The sequence below is a fragment of the Anguilla rostrata genome, chromosome 17 (assembly GCF_018555375.3).
Source record: "Anguilla rostrata isolate EN2019 chromosome 17, ASM1855537v3, whole genome shotgun sequence".
Lineage (NCBI taxonomy): Eukaryota > Metazoa > Chordata > Actinopteri > Anguilliformes > Anguillidae > Anguilla > Anguilla rostrata.
The window spans coordinates 4,163,456-4,176,138 of NC_057949.1; the positions used below are offsets into that span (position 1 = coordinate 4,163,456).

Sequence of the window (12,683 nt, forward strand, 5' to 3'; positions counted from 1 at the left end):
ATCGCTGTGCTGTGTACCAGCAGGGTACTGCACTCACACACTCCAAAGAGTTTTCTGTGTTTGACATTTCGTTCAGGTCACAGTCCTTCCTCTACCTGGTGTATTATATCAATGGACTGTGCTTATGAGGGTCACAATTGCTCACTATTTATAACTAGTCAGGTGATTGTGACAATCCAACACCTACAGAGCCCCATGGAGATTCAAGTGGTAATACCAGTTGAAATCATTTTGGCCCAAAATACTGGTGTCCCTGCTTATATTATTGGAAACTGAGACACCCACACACACACACACACACACGGACACACACACACACACACACGGACACACACACACACACGAACACACACGGACACACACACACACACACACACACACACACACACACACACGTTACTTACATGACTTCAAAAGTCTGACAGCTGAAGTTCTTGGTGCTCAGGCAGGACAGAAGGCCTTGTGATATGAAGGGTAGCAAAGGCTTGAACGTCTCCTGGAAGATCTTGGTGATCAAAGATACGTCTTCACTTGAGTTAGTGATCCCTGCATCCAGGCTCTCTGCAATCACGTCAAGAACCGGCATTGCAGAAGCTCGGCTCAGGCTGTGGGTCTACAAAAGGGAAGATAGATTAGATTAGTCGCGCTGTATCCGGCAGTATAGTACTTGACCAGCAGAGGACGCTAACATCACGTAATCCCTGCGGTTGGATCTGGTGGAGAGGACCGGCCTCACAGAGGACTTGGACCACTGTACTGGCTGCCCGGTGAGGCTCAATTAAATAGCCTTTGTTTCACGGACATTTTAGCTAGGTTGACACTTTTAGTTCATAGGAAATCATTAAGTTGTATATAATAAATAATCATTTTCTCTCTTTAAACATCTGCGCGTTGGTTGCGTTATTGTGTAGATTGGTTGTGGTGGTTTAATGTTACGAACCGTTCCACCCTCTTTGTTATTGCAACACTGAAGGGTATTTCTATTCGTAACAATTATACTGAATTAACAATGCTAGTGGCACGCAACAGAAATACATCAGGTTCGATATAAAGGCCTTTGTTTGTTAAGAATCTTTGTCTGTCTCTTTGTGCACGCCTTTCAGAATAATAAATGAACGAATGCATTTTATAACGAATACTCATTTATTCCTACAGTGTATTGTTAAAGTTCATACTTTTTAAGTCATTATTGGATCCATGGAATTGGAGCAAAATATAATTCAGGGATTTTGTAGAACATTAAGTCAGCGGCAGAATCAGACAATAAAAGTCAGAGGAAGGGGGGCTTGCTCACCATGTTGGAGAAAATGACCAGAGCTTCATGCAGGACTCCTGAGACTTTGGTGAAGAACAGCTTCCAGGTTTCCTTCGAGTATGTCACGTTGTCCCTCAAAGAGCAGCTGAGTATCCTGGCCACGTGTTCCGATGTTAGGTTTGTTGGCTGAACCATAACATGAATGTCATAATAAGACAAATTAAATTTTGGAAATGATTCATGATAAATAATCAATAATAACAGTGAGGTGAATATGCAATCTCATTAAACATTTTATCCAGAAAAGAACAATGAAATAATCCTCCAGAGGATTCCCACTTCTATTTTGTTAACGTTTTTTGAAAACAAGTTAAAAGTGGCAAATATGAAAAAGCTTACCAACATACTTACAGCAGACAGGGGTAATGTGCTTACAGACTGCACACAGGCGTAATGTGCTTACAGACTGCACACAGGCGTAATGTGCTTACAGACTGCACACAGGTGTAATGTGCTTACAGACTGCACACAGGGGTAATGTGCTTACAGACTGCACACAGGCGTAATGTGCTTACAGACTGCACATAAGCGTAATGTGCTTACAGACTGCACACAGGGGTAATGTGCTTACAGACTGCACACAGGTATGTCTTACAGACTGCAACAGGGTAATGTGCTACCAGACTGTCAACACAGGCGTAATCTGTACAGACTGCACATAAGTAATGTGCACACTGCAGCAGGGTAAATGTGCTTACGACTGCCACAGCGTAATGCTACAGATGCAACAGGTAATGGCTTACAGACTGCACCAGCGTAATGGCTTCAGACTGCAACAGGATGTGCTACAGACTGCACACAGGTAATGTGCTTACAGACTTTCACACAGCGTAATTGTTACAGACTGCACATAGGTAATGTGCTTACAGACTGCACGCAGGGGTAATGTGCTTACAGACTGCACACAGGCGTAATGTGCTTACAGACTGCACACAGGGGTAATGTGCTTACAGACTGCACACAGGTGTAATGTACTTACCATTGGCAGACAGGCGTAATGTCCCAGATCGTTTTCACACATCATGGTTGTGTTCTCAACTCTGACGGCGGAGGAACTGACAAAATTTATGAATCAAGTAAATTTTGCTGTATTTCTGACATTTCCAAGCATAATGCAATGAACAATCGCTCAATACAACCACTAACATTTTCAACTATTATTAACAAAATTAAGTAAATTTATACATTCATATTTCCCATAAATTTCAATCACAGCTAGATATTCAAATAGGAAAATGTCACAGATGCTTGAATTTCCTACAAGTGTCAACATTTAGCACTTAGATTTCATACCATCATTTCTATACTATTATTATTATTATTATTAGCTACTCACTTGTTGGCTCCAGCACAGATTTTGCTTTCTGCAAAAAGAGAATAAACATAAATTAATGCTACCTCCACAACTACAGTCCCCCATGTAAACCCAAACAAAAACGATTTGACATTAAACATACCGTTTACTTGGGTTGTCGGACACTGAAAAAACAAAACATAGGTATTCACACACTGACACACAGCTGTTTGTTTTTAGAAAATATCTTGCAATATTTAGTGGCAGTGGTGTTTCATGGGTAATATTCTGACTGGCAGTGCTGTTTTATGGGTAATATTCTGACTGGCAGTGGTGTTTTATGGGTAATATTCTGACCAGCAATGGTGTTTTATGGGCAATATTCTGACTGGCAGTGGTGTTTCATGGGTAATATTCTAACTGGCAGTGGTGTTTCATGGGTAATATTCTGACTGGAAGTGGTGTTTTATAGGTAATATTCTGACTGCCAGGGGTGTTTTATGGGTAATATTCTGACTGGAAGTGGTGTTTTATAGGTAATATTCTGACTGGCAGAGGTGTTTTATGGGTAATATTCTAACTCACCCCTGGAAGGACTTCGTTTATTGGGCAATCTGTTGGGAGAAAAATAAAGAACATACAATTGGGAAATGTAGTAAAGTTAGCTTTCGCATTCATATTGATGACAGACAGAGAGTGAAAAGTACTCACGCAGCAGAGCCTGCTGTACAAGCTTGCCCCTGATCTCTGTTCCGTTAGCTTGAAGTTCACTGGACCCAGACGACACCGCCTGGTCTAGCCTGCTCACTCTGGGCATGCACAGAACAAAGGCAAACATGGCAACCATGTTCATCCACTATCAAGAATGACAAGAATGAAATTTCAAATTCTGAGATTTGTCAGCCAACTCACATGGTTTTGTAGGAGTCACAACTGAGGTTCATCTGAGAGAGAAAAATTGCAGGAGTTATATTTATTGTGTCATGTTGTCTTTGTGTTTATTGTCTTATGTGGTCTTTATATTTATGGTCATATGTGGTCTTGGCTTTAAAACCAAAAAATTTCCTTAAGGAAACCCAGGAACAAACAAATTAACGTAGCTGTGTGGCATTCTGCCTGCTGGGAATACTGTAGCCTTGTTTTTTTGTTTTTCATAAAATGAAATAACAACATAACATAATTACAAGAACAGGCCATTCAGCCCAACAATGCTCGCCATTTCCCTGACTAAATTAGTGCTCTGATTACCTACAGTCAATACCTTTTCCAACCATTCTGTTTCACCAAGAGCAGTGTTGAAATAGACGCAGAACTAAAACCGCGCTGAACACATGATGCTGGATGTTCAAAATGAATTAGCAAAAACCTAAATCACCAAGCATGAGGGCGTTACCTGCTCGGAGAGCATCAGCAGCTCTTGGAGGAATTCCACCATTTTCTTGTCGTTTGGTGATTCCATGAAGAAGTCAAACACTGCGTTGGCGATGGCTTTTTTATCCGAAAGTGTGGGGTGGGGCAAAACGAACAGCTCTGCCGTCTGTCGGGGGCTGAGAAGACTCAGGACTGTCACCTGAGGGGGGGGGGGTCAGCAGAGAGTCTCACCAATTTTGACCCAATCAAATCAAATGTATATTGCACTAAAATGTATTAGTCACTATGCTTGACAGCAAAAGCCTGGCATAAAGGCTCATAAAAGCAAGCCAAGTGTAAGAGCAGCAAGGAAAAACCCCATGAAAGATAACAGTCTTTGCATGCTAATGCTCCTGCATGCAGAATTATTTCTTTCTACATGACTGTTCATAGATTTCCACATCACAGCATTCACAAGACCGCATGAGATCAGTAGCAGTCTAAAGTACCGTAGTCACTGGCACACATGAATGGAGTTATGAATTAATGCAACATACCGGATCGAAGTTTGGATTTAGCTTCAGGAGCTGCTGCACAGGCACGAAGGTGGAATACTGCTGGAGATTCTTGTTTAGCCAATCCTCACTTCCAGTGGTGCTGTTCAGACAGGATGGGTCTGAGGGCAAGAGACCACAGACAGACACTTTTAACTGCTCCGCCATTTTGGAGTGCTGGAGGGCCAACATCATCTGATGGAGGTGATGTTCTGAACGAGGTCTTTACCTGAGGTGTCATTTTGGGTCAGGAAGGGGAGGATGAAATATTCGAGCACCTGGCGCTGCTGCGTCTCTTCCATGCCAGGAAACTGGAAGCCGAATTCATTCACCCTATAAAAATTGACTGCAGTTACAGCAGGGGTGCACAACAAGGGCCAATCCATTTCAGGATTATGTGTGAACATTTGCCAACATTTATTTAATTAGCCCAATCATATCTTGATCTGACACGTGTATAAGCGCCAGCTACAGCCGCAGACTGCAAGTGTATCCTAGAGATTTTACTGAGCTCAAGTGCAGGAGTGAAGCAGCATAGTTTATAGAGCTGTCGGAAAAGTATATCTATGGCAATTGGTTGGAACAAAAACCAGAATGCAGATCGGCCCTCCAGGACCGGAGTTGTGCACCCCGGAGTTACAGCGAGGTACCTCCATGAGGTCATGAGAATGACACTGATTGACAGCAGCAAGTGTGTGATGGGAAAATCTCAGCACTTACACCTGCTGGTAGGTCTCACAGGTGAAGTTCTTGCTGCTGAGGCAGGACAGAAACCTCGCCGACGCGGAGGACAGGACCGTCCGCAGTTCTGAACGGAACAGGTGGTGGACGACCGGTACGGTCTGCAGCTGTGCCTCGCTGAGCGTGTCGATCCTGAGTTCGCCGATCACCTCCAGGACGGGCGGGCTCCTCAGCTGGACGGACTGCGGAAGGCGAAGGCCGTTAGTTCTGCGAGGCCGTCAGGAGAACATCGGCCAAAGGCAAACTCACAGCGCTCAGGCGTTCAGTACCCTGTTAGTGAGGATGAGGAGGGCTTCGTCCAGGACTCCAGAGGCCTTGGTGAGGAAGAGCTTCCAGGTCTCCTTGGGGTAGGTCGTGTCTCCGGACAGCGAACATGTTAGCAGGTCAGCTAGGTTTTCACCAGTGAGTGAGGCCAACTGAGAGGAGAGAATACGAAGACCATGACATGAATGTAGCGTTCATCTAAACACTGAACACAAAGGCTTGCATAAAACTCACAGAGAAAAAGTGAGAAAAAATCTTACCGATGAACAAGCGTATTGAGTGATTGTAAAATTGCAGGGCATCCCAGTAATCGCAGAGTCCAGGAGAGGGCTGGATTCATTCATGAACAAGCACATTAGAAACAAAGCTTTGTTTAATTCTCATGTCATCTGTCCAATAATTGATGCACACAAACAATTATGACTAATTAATAGCAAGATAAAGAATGGATCAGAATGATTTTTTATTTATATCTGAATATCAGAATTATTCCCACCTGGGTACTCCTGAACAAATGCTGCTTTCTGTAAAAAGTCAAATACTTTGTGAGATACAGCACATACATCACAGTAAAACTCAAATTTAAAAAGATGATTTGTGTGTCAAACTGATAAACTGGGCAGACAGGTGTCTTTTTGTTTAGCACAGACATAAAGGCAGTATATACAAAGTCATGTATGAAAGTATATATTTAAAAAAAAAAAAGAACTTATACTGTAGAGAAACTTATCAGTTTGTCAGAATAAGAAATCCTGGAGAGATGAGAGATTCTTACCATTCCATGGTGTGGATGGGCACTGAAACAAGAAAAAGATAATGTGAATAAAAGAGAGGGTGCTAAACAAAGCTGCAGTCCCACTGGTGGGCATGCAAGTTCATTGAAAAAGCAAGTTTAGTGTTCTCCTTATTATTTCTTCTTATTCCAACATTCTGTACATTACTCCTCCTACAGCTTTTCAGCAAGACCTATCATATTTGGCTAGTAGATTCGCCTAGTTGTGTGTGCTTTTTGTGTCAATAGCACCAATGTTTCTTTTCACATCGGAAGATTTCCCATTGATTGACACGTTTGTAACAACACACTTGCTACAATCAGTTGCTGCAGCTGTCACAGACTGTCTCTCTCTTTTGCCAAGCTTCTAACAGACCAATTCCCTGGCAAAATGTGTGTCATATTTGCAGCACTAACATTAGCGAGTTCAAGCCGAACCAATATTTTCTGTTATAATTCCTGCCAGTTAACAAACGTTTCAACATTCAACATAATGTTAATTATTTTAAGATACCGACACTTAAAAACATGATAGAATTGATTCTCCTCTGTTATTAGTTCAAAACGTGATTTTTCGTGAAATAAATAAATATATTTTGTGGTGTAGAAAACATATTATCAAAATATTATCCAAAATGTGCAATTTGGAGAGATTTTAGGATGTCTTTGAAAAACCCTTGCAAAATGTCACTGCTCTTAGTTATCAGCACAATTTTTTTTGCATTGGTCATTGGTGGGAAACAGGTTGGGGATGAACTGTGTGTGATCTTTATTTTTGTTGTGCCACTATGTGAATTTCGTGAAATAAAAGTGGAGTATATTTCACATATTTCCCGAATTTTGATACATAGTCTTGATGGCACACGTGTGCCCTTCAAATAATGCCATAATCTCTTGTTTATTGTGTTTTGCCACAAAGTTGGAAAGCTTTATTTGAATGGCACATGTGTACAATCAAGACTTTGTATAGTAAAAAGATTTTGGAAATATGTGAAGATATGTCACGATAAACACATAATCTACATAAAAATACAACTCTACTGTTTATTTCACAAAATTCACATCAGCTAGCAGCAAAAAAATAAATACAAAAAATCATACACAGTCTGTTTCCCACAAACTTGTAAGGTTTTAATTAAGAGTAGTGTAGACGGATGGAAATTGCTTTTGTAAAAGCTAGGGATTAAGGGGTTATATGAAATACAAAGCTTTGAACATGTTACATTCATTTATGTGAACGTATGTAATCTGGACATGTTCATATTTGCCATGGGAATAACTTGCAAAACTCAGCATTACCTTTTCATCAACTGGCATCATCATGCAGTCTGTGCCAAAAAAGGAAATAGTGTCACACAGGAACAGTCACATATAAATAAAAAATGCATCCCAGAAAGGACAGCTACGGTAAAAACCCAGCAGGTAAGATGAAACAGTGTATATGACACACTCAACCTCAAATCATTTTTGTAGACGATAATGTTTTTTAAGCAATGTCACTCAATCATTTTGTGTGACCAGCTCACTAGCAATTTCCAGTCTTACAGCATCAATGCATCACGGAAGACTCATCTCTACAGGAGGCTTTTGCTCTAGTAGTGTTAGCTTGCTAGTTAGCCACATTAGATAACATTAAATGACAAATGCAAACTACAGAAAGGATCTGAAAATAAAAGATCATTGAAAATGCCTGAAAAAGCTGTATATAAAGTACTGTTTTATGATGTTTTCACGCAGATTTAGAAATGCATGTGCTCACCTCCGGGTTGTGCGTGCATTAATGCATTAATGTTGGCCCAGATCGCTGGCTCCAGATGCCCTGGCGTTGAGGAGAGTAAGTGGCGAAGCCTCTTCATTCTGAGGGAGAAGAGGAAAAGACAGTGATACGCCGCTGCTAAGGGCCACAGACCAATCACGTCAGGGAACACCATACAGCAGGAATGTAATTAAAGACGAAGAAAGCTTGTTGTTGAACTCACATGATTGGGATGGAGCTACAGTTCATTGGGCTCTAAAAGCGGGAAAAAATAACAAAATAAGCATTTTGCAAGAACATCGTTTCATTGATCCTTTGTCACCATTTAATAAAACGTGATTGATGAGAGAAAAGGGAAAGGAACATTTTTGAAGCTGCAGCAAGCCAAAGAGCAATTACTGAACATGACTGAAAAGGAAGAAGGACATTTCCACATAAGGTTATGTTCCAGGAAAACTAGGCCTCATTACCAGCATCACAAGCTGACGGAGGAACTCCTCCTGCCCGCTGTTTGGAGATCCAAGGAAGCGGTCCAGCACTGCATTGACGGTGTGTTCGTCAACGTGAGGCATCTCAAGCAGCTGCACTGCCTGTCGAGGGCTGAGGAGATCAATGACCTCCACCTACGAGCAAGAGCAGAAGGTTTCACTTGAAGGTGTCATCCGTACAAACACATTGCTTAAGGAATGCTAGCTTCAACACAACTATTTCCCCCGTACAAATACACTACAGTATCCATATTGCTCATGCTCAAATTAAATTAATCTAATGATTAATAATGTCCCAAAGACCTCACACCCGGCTTTAAGAACGATTTAGCTTTCACATATCACTCATGAACAAAGATCGAGTGTCTTACAGCAGAAAAGTTTGAGTTCAAAGAGAAGAAATCTTGCAGCTGGGCAAAGATGGAAAACCGGCCAAAGTTCATCATCACCCAGTCGTGGCTGCTGTTTGTCAGGGATATGCAGCTGGGATCTGAAACAGAATCCGAATTAAGGAAGAACATATACACAGAGCTTTGATCAGTAAACATGCTTTCGCGGGTTTGCTGTGGTAAGCTGTTTGCAGAAGGAGAAACAAGCCAATACAAGGTACCTGCAGACGTCTTCTGTGACAGGAAAGGGTAGATGAAATTCGTGTACACCAACATCTGCCTCTCTTGATCCAGAAGCTGCATTTGATTGGACAGCTCCATCACCCTGGAAAAGCACAGTCTCATCAGGACCACAGAGAGCCACAGCAGTCGTCACATTAAGCAGGGGATTCGGTCCTGGCCACGGAGAACCACAATCAGTTCAGTACCAGGAAAGTAGGTAAATTAACCGCAATTGCTAAACGAATGCTTTAATCTATCAATCAGCTGCTGAATAACAATACAAACCAGAAGACCCAGCAAACCCCACAGCTTTGCACGGCTGCAGATCCCAGATGTGATACACTGCATGTCACATGCGTATGTGAATATTTCCCATGGTCCTCCAACCACTCTACCATATCACCACCTATGATTGTGTCCAAAACAGTTTACTTGTCTATTCTTGAGGATATAAGTTGAGTACACTGGATGAGAAAGTTAAGTAGGCAAAATTGTCTCTAAATCTATTGTGTTTAAAATCCTTGGATGATATGTTTATTTTGCTGGGAGTACACTTTTCAGGAAGTAAACCATACTTTTTAGGAGGCTCCACGAAGGAAGAGGTGGAGCCATCGTTGGGTCCCACAAATCAGAGAGGAAGAGGCGGGGCCTTTTTACCACAAGGGTGGGATGTTTTAAGCATATGATGCTTTGCATACTTTCCATCGCGTACTAAAAATCCACACAACAGTAGGCACTATGTTTAGTAGGCAGTACATATTTTGAGGACACAGTAGTGAGGAGGCTGTTTCAGACATAGCCTATATTTCCGTTAAATATAAACTATTTCTTTATGAGTCATTTATCACGTTGAACATCAAATGGGTGCTTTTTCTGGATATATTGACCTGACAGATTAAATGTCTTTGGAATGTGGGGCATTTATTCAAGTCATGTATCTATGTTTCTGACATAATGTGACCTTAATGTGAAGCTGAACCTTAATTGTTTACTTCCTGAAAAGTATGCTGGTGAATATACTCACTGAAACCCGAGAAATAATGGTAGCATACTGGGATTTTAAGTACACTACATTTAGAGAAAAAATGGCCTATTTAACAACTTTCTCATTCAGTGTACTCAATAGTATGCAAGTGCACTCATTCAGACATAGCCTAAATGGGTCCACTTAAGAACAATTGACAATTCAGGGGGTCGCAGCTGGACTGGACTGGAATGAAAACCAGGAAAAAAAGGGCCCCCAGGGCTGAGTTTGGGAATCCCAGATTATGCTAATTTAAAAAAAATCAATATACTCAGCAAAGAAACAACACTGTATCATTGGAATTGGTATGCACGTACAAGGCCTGGTAAGACTGGCAGCTGAAGTTCTTGGTGGCGAGACATTGGAGGCTATCTCCAGAAATTGTGGGCAGGGCAGGCTTGATTTTGGTCTGGAAAAAGATCTGGGTGAAATTCACATCCTGGAAGTTCTCGGATGGGAAGCTGTCAATGGTGGTTGCAGGAAGTGGGCTGCAGAGGTCAGATCCCACATTCTGAATCAGGAAGAAAAAAACATAGTTCAGGAAAAAGGTTCACCAGCAGGACACTGATGTTTCTGATAAATCCAGCTCCATACTCTGAAATTCTGCCAGCACATCAGTTGTTTGGAAAGAAAGACAAATAAATAGTCTGGAATCATAATTGAAATGTAAAGAAAGATGTCATTGTTGTTACAGTGTATGTAGTATACAACCAAATACTGAAAACATTTTTGAATGTAACATACCATTGTACAGCGCTGCTGTATGACTGGGCTCAGAAGTGTGGTGAGCTCAATCGCAAGGGGGCTCAGGTGTTGTACAGTCAGGTTTGTTTGGTTAACACACTCGAAGATTTTAGCCAAGGTTTCCACTGTGTTGGCAAGCTGCAAAGACAGGCAGATGAAAATGACTTGATGGTTTGTTAACCAGCTTTTTGGCTGGAATGCTGGAATTATGGTTGAGTAAGTAAATATTCTAAAAAGATGGAGAGAAATGTGTTGCCCTGAGTTACACTCATTCATTCAATTCCAGAGGGAAGCAAGTCTCCAACTTCCAGATACAGATTCTCTCTGTCCTATGTCATCCAGAGAGGATTTGTCTCCAAATCTGCAATCCTCAAATATTTTCAATCATGTTCCTGAAAGTGCATCATCAGTTGTGTATTTGTACCTGATATTATATGTATATATATATATATATATACACACACACACACATACAGACAGACAGGTGATAAATGAAAGTAAAAAGCAACATAATAAGATGTTGGGGGTCCAAACTCTCCCATAGTTGTTCAGTTGGGTTGAGATCTGGTGACTGTGAAGGCTATAGTATATGATTCACATAATTTTCATACTCATCAAACCATTCAGTGACACCTTGTGCCCTGTGGATAGGGGCATTGTCATCCTGGAAGAAACCACTCCCATCAGGATAGAAATGTTTCATCATAGGATAAAGGTGATCTCTCTGAATAACTTTGTATTGATTTGCAGTGACCCTTCCCTCTAAGGAGACAAGTGGACCATGCCAGGAAAATGCCCCCCACAGCATAACAGACCCCCTCACTCTAGGGGTCAAGCATTCAGGCCTGTAGCGTTCTCTTGGTGTATGCCACACATGCACTGGCCCTCTTATTGAGAATATGGTGGAGGATGACTCATTTGACCATATCACTTTTTTTCCAAAGTGATCTCTGTGGACCAGTGCCTATGGTTTTTGCCCCCCCTGAACTCTCAAATGTGCATTCATCTTTGTAATGAGGGGTTTATGCGCTGCAACCCTGCTATAATATCCCTCTATGTAGTAGTCAATGGACTGTTCTTGCTGACACAGTCTGATCACGTCCTGCATTGACATTCACAATCACCTGAAGAAGAGTTGCTCTTCTCTTATTGCTTACATATCACACTATTGCACAAGCATCACAGTCATTTAATGTGCGCTTTCGACCACAATTTCCGACCATATTTACTGATGTCTTTCCCATAGATCTAAATGCAGATGTCACTTTAGTCACTGTTCCTATTGAAACACTAGCCAGTTGAGCAGTCTTTGTGACTGAAGCTCCTGCCATCCGTAGCTCAATAATGAACCCTCTTTCAAAGTCACTTATATCTCCTCCTCTGGCCATCTTGAGCCAAAATCGAGATCAACTGGGCCTGCGCAGCATTTTTATACATGTCACAAAACACAGTTAATTGCTTAATTGTATGACACAGTACATCTGTATGGAAGCATCTACATTCATTAAGTTTTTCTTTCAAGTTGTCACCCGTCGGTATATATATATATATATATATATATTATACAACAGAAGTGAGTACACCCCTGTGCAATATCACTTAAATGTCAAATGATTCAAAATTGTATCACCTCTCAATAATTGCATTATTTCTAAGTTGACAAGTAGAGTATTTCTTCTTATGAACAATCAAAAACAAATACTTTAGAAAGACTATAATGAAAATACAGGCCTCAAAGTAGAAACTCAACAAAATGCAACACAACACAAC

The 12,683-nt window shown here is 41.3% G+C and overlaps 1 protein-coding gene across 3 annotated transcripts in view; it reads right to left on the bottom strand.

Annotated features, from left to right (window-relative positions):
- Positions 1-12,683, bottom strand: part of LOC135244255 (uncharacterized) — a 51,363-nt gene that overhangs the window by 22,684 nt on the left and 15,996 nt on the right. For all 3 annotated transcript variants that reach the window (XM_064316582.1, XM_064316583.1, XM_064316584.1), the window contains 24 exons: positions 10,914-11,051; positions 10,487-10,680; positions 9,145-9,248; positions 8,906-9,024; positions 8,517-8,669; positions 8,270-8,301; positions 8,050-8,147; positions 7,590-7,618; positions 6,294-6,315; positions 6,015-6,042; positions 5,779-5,848; positions 5,524-5,670; positions 5,234-5,436; positions 4,743-4,846; positions 4,517-4,635; positions 4,003-4,179; positions 3,522-3,553; positions 3,321-3,418; positions 3,195-3,223; positions 2,773-2,794; positions 2,652-2,679; positions 2,295-2,370; positions 1,295-1,441; positions 405-613 (listed from right to left, as the gene is read on the bottom strand). In XM_064316582.1, coding sequence (XP_064172652.1) covers positions 405-613; positions 1,295-1,441; positions 2,295-2,370; positions 2,652-2,679; positions 2,773-2,794; positions 3,195-3,223; positions 3,321-3,418; positions 3,522-3,553; positions 4,003-4,179; positions 4,517-4,635; positions 4,743-4,846; positions 5,234-5,436; positions 5,524-5,670; positions 5,779-5,848; positions 6,015-6,042; positions 6,294-6,315; positions 7,590-7,618; positions 8,050-8,147; positions 8,270-8,301; positions 8,517-8,669; positions 8,906-9,024; positions 9,145-9,248; positions 10,487-10,680; positions 10,914-11,051 — 2,378 coding nt within the window. The remainder of the gene's footprint in view (positions 1-404; positions 614-1,294; positions 1,442-2,294; positions 2,371-2,651; positions 2,680-2,772; positions 2,795-3,194; positions 3,224-3,320; positions 3,419-3,521; positions 3,554-4,002; positions 4,180-4,516; positions 4,636-4,742; positions 4,847-5,233; positions 5,437-5,523; positions 5,671-5,778; positions 5,849-6,014; positions 6,043-6,293; positions 6,316-7,589; positions 7,619-8,049; positions 8,148-8,269; positions 8,302-8,516; positions 8,670-8,905; positions 9,025-9,144; positions 9,249-10,486; positions 10,681-10,913; positions 11,052-12,683) is intronic.